General features: G+C 42.4%; 1 protein-coding gene across 2 annotated transcripts in view; it reads right to left on the bottom strand.

Moving 5' to 3' along the window:
• The window catches only part of LOC108784277 (sodium/glucose cotransporter 4-like), a 26,196-nt gene that overhangs the window by 4,256 nt on the left and 14,985 nt on the right, over nt 1-6,955 (bottom strand). The window contains exons 8-10 of one of the 2 annotated variants that reach the window (XM_018553035.1): nt 5,203-5,338; nt 4,634-4,741; nt 2,174-2,324 (exon numbers count right to left, since the gene is read on the bottom strand). In XM_018553035.1, coding sequence (XP_018408537.1) covers nt 2,174-2,324; nt 4,634-4,741; nt 5,203-5,338 — 395 coding nt within the window. The remainder of the gene's footprint in view (nt 1-2,173; nt 2,325-4,633; nt 4,742-5,202; nt 5,339-6,955) is intronic. The other variant, XM_018553036.1, reaches the window with a different exon arrangement.

Raw genomic sequence — 6,955 nt, 5'->3', positions numbered from 1 at the left:
ATATATACACACACACACACCAGGACATAAAAACACAGCAAAGAGCAAAAATTACCCGCATGATCATGGAGATCATTTCTGATTATTCACTGGTTATTCTGGGTCATATCCCTTTCATATAATGTCTTGCTCTTTAAATTACTTTGAATAAGTATGAATATGGCTGAATAAGTGAGGTCTTTCTAGATTGTCTCCTGAGATCTGAGGTAATGCATAGACAGTGGTGCTGCTAACTCTGGGAACTCCACAGAATGAAAAGTTTTCCCATTTGTCACAGTTCAGCTGCAGACTTGCATTCTACAAGTATATGCAGACCTCTTAGCCCTGGTTCTGCAGACATGTAGGGCTGTGCTATTGCTTGTCATCCCTCAGGCATGTGCTCTGTACCTAACTTGCTCTTGCACTAGCCTGGCAGCTTTAGGTGTCGGCCGACCTCTCCTGCTATTTCTTATGCAGTTTCTTAGACAATCAGAGCGGTCTGCTTGTGGCCAATCCTGTGGATTCTCCCTCTTGCTGAGTATTTAAACCCAGTGCAGAGCATGGCGTGCTGCCCGAGCAATGCTTTCCTAAGCTAGATGCTGAGCCCCCTGGTTGCTTTTGAACCTGAATTCCTTGAAGTTTATCCGTGTACCGACCTTTGGCTTTTCCCTGGAAATCCCAGTCTTCAGTCTGTCCCTATCTTTTGGATTGTCCCTGGAAATCCTAGTCATCCGCCTATCCCTGACCTTTGTTTTGTCTGTTGTATGTGTGTCTGCAACCTTTCCAGAACTCTGGCCTTGTCCACCATTTTTGGCTGTTAGGCGAGTTGGGTGAACCTGGGGATTGTGACATGGGGTCAGCACACAGCCAAGTCCATCTCTACCATCAGGAGCTCTGCTGAACGCTGGCTGGCCCTTAGATTCCACATCCTGGGGGACCCCATGCCACCTATTCAGCATTGCAGCACACTGCCTAGTACAACAACCTTCCAGCTTAACCTGTCTTCAATTGTCTTAGTCAGTTCCCCTGCTCTGTTCCCTGCTAGTACTCCACATCTGGGAGTTGTAAGCCTACACTGCTTGCACCCTTTTCTTTAAGTGTCACTGCCAGTGTAGCAAGAGGGTCCACATTCCTGATTCCAGTTTATACCCATGAGCCCCATTCATGACACCATTGTTTTCCCTCCCCTTTTGCATGTCATGTTCTCCTCCATATTGTGCCTCCTTCCTTCCCATTAGTCTGCCCCATATCTCATGCTCTTGTCTAAGAAGATGCAGCTGCACACATCATCAAACCTTGTGAAAAACAGATCCTGTACCTGCCTATGAACCTCTGGTTGCTGGCAGGAAGTATCTCATTTAATGCCAATCACACAGTTAGAGACCTAACGGTATATTATGAAAATGCCTACCACAGATGTACTTCTCTAGGCATAAACAACATGTAGGTCATGCCACAGTGGTGGAGATGGACATGAGGCACAGTTTCTGCACCTTTAGACCTCAGATTAGTCCCACTTCCTGCACCTTTATACCTCAGTTAAGCCCCAATTCCTGCACCTTTTAGACCTCAGTTAACCCCCAATTCCTGCACCTTTTAGACCTCAGTTAACACCCAATTCCTGCACCTTTAGATCTCAGTTAAGCTCCAATTCCTGCACCTTTAGACCTCAGTTAACCCCGATTCCTGCACCTTTAGACCTCAGTTAAGCCCTAATTCCTGCACCTTTAGACCTCAGATCAGCTAAAATTCATGCATCTTCAAAAACAAAGGGGTGTTACATTCATGTCTACTGGCAGTTCCACTAGGAAGAGGAAAACGTTAGGTGGGCCGAATTTCTCACATACTGACACTGGTACAGGGAGGGGGCTGTCACTTGAATGTCAGTGACATCAGATGGGCCTCTCTGAAATGTCATGGGCTGCGGGTGCAGTAACAGTCAAGTAACAGTAAGTAACAGCCAACTGAGATGTCAAATTCAGTCTATGGCAGCATACATGTATTTGCAGGAAGCAGGGGCCAGTCCAAGCCTGTGCCCATGCCACAAGGTGGTAATCTGTGTGCCACTGAAAATTGCATTGTAACCTGAGGAACCCATGCCTTAGGTTGCCTGCCCCTGCACTAGATCTTCCAATAACTATACATACTTCAATATAAATAGTTACATTTTATAATACATCAATAGATACTGCACCTGCCCACAATCATAAGCTCTTGTTCTCTGGCATTCCTGCGAATACGTGACCAGACATCCAATGTGAAGATAGTGCTGGCACTATTGAAGATGGATGTGAGAGAGCTCATCAGAGCAGCCAGGATTACTGCTATCATTAACCCTTTTAAACCTAGAATATAAAAATGCATTACAAGTCATTTCTGAATAAATAGAAAACATTCAATCAGGGCCGGATTTGCTCTCTGCTTTACTTTTTCTGCACTTTATTATTTTATTTTTTTTACTTTTTAAAAGTTATTTATCTTATTTTTTACTTTTTATTAAAAAAAATCTTATTTTTTATTTAAAAAAGACATTTTTTTTATCACTTTTTATTTTAATTTGTTTTTACTTATTTTTTAAATTTGTATTTATTTTATTTTTATTTATCAATTTTTTTCATGTAACTATTGCTTTCACACAGGAGCTAACAGGCCCCTGTGTGACAGATTCTCTTTATTGAACCTGTCACCTCCAATACAGGAGTCTCATCTCCCGTCTCATTGTTCACACAGAGCAGAGGCGGAGAGAGGTGGAGGGGGGGCAGACCTGCAGGCAAGAGATCTCCGTGAAATCGCCAAGATCACTTGTATAAAACGAGCAGCTAAGCCTACAGATCTCAATGCAGCGCGATTGTCGCTGGTGAACTGGTTGCTGACTCATTTGCCAAGTGACTGAGCTCCAGATCGAGTTAGCAATTCCATATAAAATAACCACGCCTGTATGACATAGCTGTAAGAATAGGCTCGCCATATGATCTGTTTTAAACGGGACAGTACCGTAATTTCTTCCATTTTCCCCCCTGTCCCGTCGTTTCTTTTAAAAAATCAGTTTTGTCCCATTTTCCTTCTGAGGATTTAATGAGACCAGCCGGCCGCATTGATGTAGAAGTTAAGACTGCGGCCACTGGCGCTCATTCTTCCTTTAGCACTGACTGGGAGGAAGTTACATATAGCCGCACAGAGCCCACTACGTAACTTCCTCTCAGTCAGTGCTGCCATGGAGGAAGAATAAGTGCCCGCGGGGACTTTAAGCAGACATTTTTTATGATTAACAGTAGAGTTTTTATCTCAGCAGGGCAGTGCTCCAGAGTATTAAGAAATCTCAAGGTTAATGGCATAGTTCTCTGCTCCTCAGACTGACACAATGGAAGGATATGAGGCAGTATAGGAAGGGAGAAAGATGCAGAAAGAATGCACTGCATTGTGTAAATTCTGTCATTGAAGAATAATTGTTGATTGTTGAGATGTGCACTTGGATTCGGATGAACTGCCAAATCAACGAATTTCTGTCAATTCGGCAGATCATCCCAATCCCAATTACTATATATCCGAATATACATATTACTATATATTCGGGCATATAGTCATTTGTTGTATGGGCACCGCCATCTTGGTGCATCTGACGCCACGTAAGAAGACACTCCTGGGTGCACCAACTATGCGCACGTATGGATTAATTTTGTCCAAAACTTTATGCTGTACACGTCTACTATATTGTCATAAAACTTTTGTTATCTTACTTTTGAATACGGAATATTAAAACCGTCCCATTTTTGCCATCTCAATATCCAGTTTTTGGCTCAAGAAAATGTAGTCAGTCTATGTAAGGATTATACTTTATAAAGAAATGTTTAAAAAAACCCGGTGGCGCTCATTCTTCCTTTAGCACTGACTGGGAGGAAGTTACATATAGCCGCACAGAGCCCACTACGTAACTTCCTCTCAGTCAGTGCTGCCATGGAGGAAGAATAAGTGCCCGCGGGGACTTTAAGCAGACATTTTTTATGATTAACAGCAGAGTTTTTATCTCAGCAGGGCAGTGCTCCAGAGTATTAAGAAATCTCAAGGTTAATGGCATAGTTCTCTGCTCCTCAGACTGACACAATGGAAGGATATGAGGCAGTATAGGAAGGGAGAAAGATGCAGAAAGAATGCACTGCATTGTGTAAATTCTGTCATTGAAGAATAATTGTTGATTGTTGAGATGTGCACTTGGATTCGGATGAACTGCCAAATCAACGAATTTCTGTCAATTCGGCAGATCATCCCAATCCCAATTACTATATATCCGAATATACATATTACTATATATTCGGGCATATAGTCATTTGTTGTATGGGCACCGCCATCTTGGTGCATCTGACGCCACGTAAGAAGACACTCCGGGGTGCACCAAGATGGCAGGGCGCCCATTGTTTCTATGCGCACGTATGGATTAATTTTGTCCAAAACTTTATGCTGTACACGTCTACTATATTGTCATAAAACTTTTGTTATCTTACTTTTGAATACGGAATATTAAAACCGTCCCATTTTTGCCATCTCAATATCCAGTTTTTGGCTCAAGAAAATGTAGTCAGTCTATGTAAGGATTATACTTTATAAAGAAATGTTTAAAAAAACCCGGGCCGTAAGAGAAGTTAAAGGGGCATCTCACCGACAGGCATGAGTGTAATTACCAGCTTGGGATAGGCAATGTTGGAGCAGCTCACATCAATCTGACAATATTTACGGCATTCTTCTGGATGAACACAACCAATCTCATCTGGAAAAAAGAATATGGATGAATGTTAAAGGAAACCTGTACTAAGAGAACTATTGGATATGTCACTGCTGACCTCTGTATGAGAATGCTAGTTTCCTGGTTGCATCTGAAATCAAGACTGAGTTACTGACCCAGAACAAGCATTCCAGATCAACCATCCTGTTCTGCCTGTTTGTTGCAGGTCTAATCTTTGGATCAGCATGACATCCAGACAACTTGCATTTTTGGAAAGAGGTCAGCAGTGGCAGCTTCTAAGCAGTGGCAGCTTCTACTTTCATATATTTTAACATTATTTTGGCTGGGGTTATATTTTGAGTTAATGTGAATCTGACATGCTAGAAATATGTAGACTGGCAATCGCTTTCAGATGGAGTTAGTTTCTCCAGGTTTGACTATGAAGGTCAGGAGTTATGACCATACACAAGCTTATAGCCAACGTCCAGAATCCAGAGGGACCTCACCTGGATACAAAGCTCTGCTAATCATTCCTGGAAGTACCACAAAGAATGTGGGAAGAATCTTCAGGTAACCCCCGACGATTGAGCCTCCCTTGGCATGGGAGAGGTTCTTGGCTGCTAAGGATCGCTGCACGATAACCTGGAACACATTTAATAGAAGAATATAAATTGCATAAAGTTTACCTTCATGAAAGTCCTTTAACTCAAAGGCATTTAAAGCCTGAATATATTGTATCTACAGGAACCCCTTGATGTTCTATATTCATATTTAACATGGAGGCAGCTGAAAGCTGTAAAATGTATCTAAAAAAATAAGCTGGGGAGTTTTTAAGAGCAACTTATCTGTTTTTTTTTTCTTGTACACAAAGTTTTTGTTTGTGATTCTCATTTACTTATTATATTTTGTGATGTTTGGGGATATTAGTACATATAGTGAGCGTTTAAGGATGCAGTCCACTCACAATGTCTTCTGTTTAAGGGTTTGGTAGTCCACTTTTATTCAAACAAAAGTTTATACATCTACCTTGTATACCCTCACAGGGGTTGTTCAGCATAACATCCATGCAATACTTGCAACACAAGTTTAGCCTCATGGCTTCCACTTTAAACAATACCACTTCTGGCCCACTGGTTCTCTTGGAAGTGCTGTCCTGCACTTGTACTGGCGCCCCTCAGGCTCACGGCTCTCCTGGCCTCACCAGTTCTCCCCAGCCTCCTTGGCTTTCTTTGTGTGCCTCCAGCACAAGCACCACCTGATTCAACTTTGATTTCTGGGGGAGTCCTCCTGACTCCTGAACAGCATCTGTTCCTATCCCAGCAGGAGCTCATGTGACTCCTCTCTGATGTCTGGGGGAGTCCTCCTAACCCCTGAACCCCGTCTGTTCCTATTTCCCAGTAGGAGCCAATTCCCCTAGGCAGCATCCATTCTTTAACCTCCCTGGCGGTATGATTATTCAGGATTTTAGGTACCAAAGGCGGTACATTGTTTTTCAAGCAACTATGTTGTTGTAAATCCTAGGAATAACTCACCTAAATCTGTCCAAACAAGAGTCCAGTAGACATCCCGGGTATGTTAAAGTTTGAAAAACAAAATAATAAAATTATAATATAACACATAATTAGAAATAATTACACAAAACAATAATATAATACTAATAAATTTAATTAAATAATGTATTCAAACAAAAAACACTGACATCTGTCCAAGCAAGGGTGCAATATTACTTCAGTAAACATCTCGGGTATGGTAAACTTTGAAACAGGGGACAGCACAAAGTCCGATGTCACAATCGGGGCAATGGAACCTGGTCTCTTTTTGGATTTTTTTGCCGCTGTCATCGCGCCTCGAGCAGCAAACTACGCACAGCCTTGTGGGTGCTGACTTTCTTTCTGTTGGAGGGACGTAGTCCATAAAGTGACGACCAGTCAGGCGTTCTGGGTTGACTACGCCAACAGCACGACGTCCAGGTCTACTCGCTGATGGCGTTTGGTGGTTCGAAAAGATTTCTTCGGAAATTTTCCAGATGAAGTCTGAATGCGTCATAGGCTTGTCACTTTGTTTTTTTAGCAGAACGTAGGCATTCCATAAGCACTGCTCAACAAGATGCCTGAAGATTTTCTTATAATATTTCTTCTGCTGCTTACGCATAGCCGGGTAGAAGTTCATGGCTTGGTCAGCTCTGTCGACACCTCCCATGGTGGTATTGTAGTCTATTACGACATGCGGCTTCATTATTTCTCTCCCACCTTTGGTGCG

The sequence above is a fragment of the Nanorana parkeri genome, unplaced genomic scaffold (genome assembly GCF_000935625.1).
Source record: "Nanorana parkeri isolate BGI_ZX_2015 unplaced genomic scaffold, ASM93562v1 scaffold106, whole genome shotgun sequence".
Classification (NCBI taxonomy): Eukaryota; Metazoa; Chordata; class Amphibia; order Anura; family Dicroglossidae; genus Nanorana; species Nanorana parkeri.
This window is presented reverse-complemented; position numbering and strand designations above follow the sequence as displayed.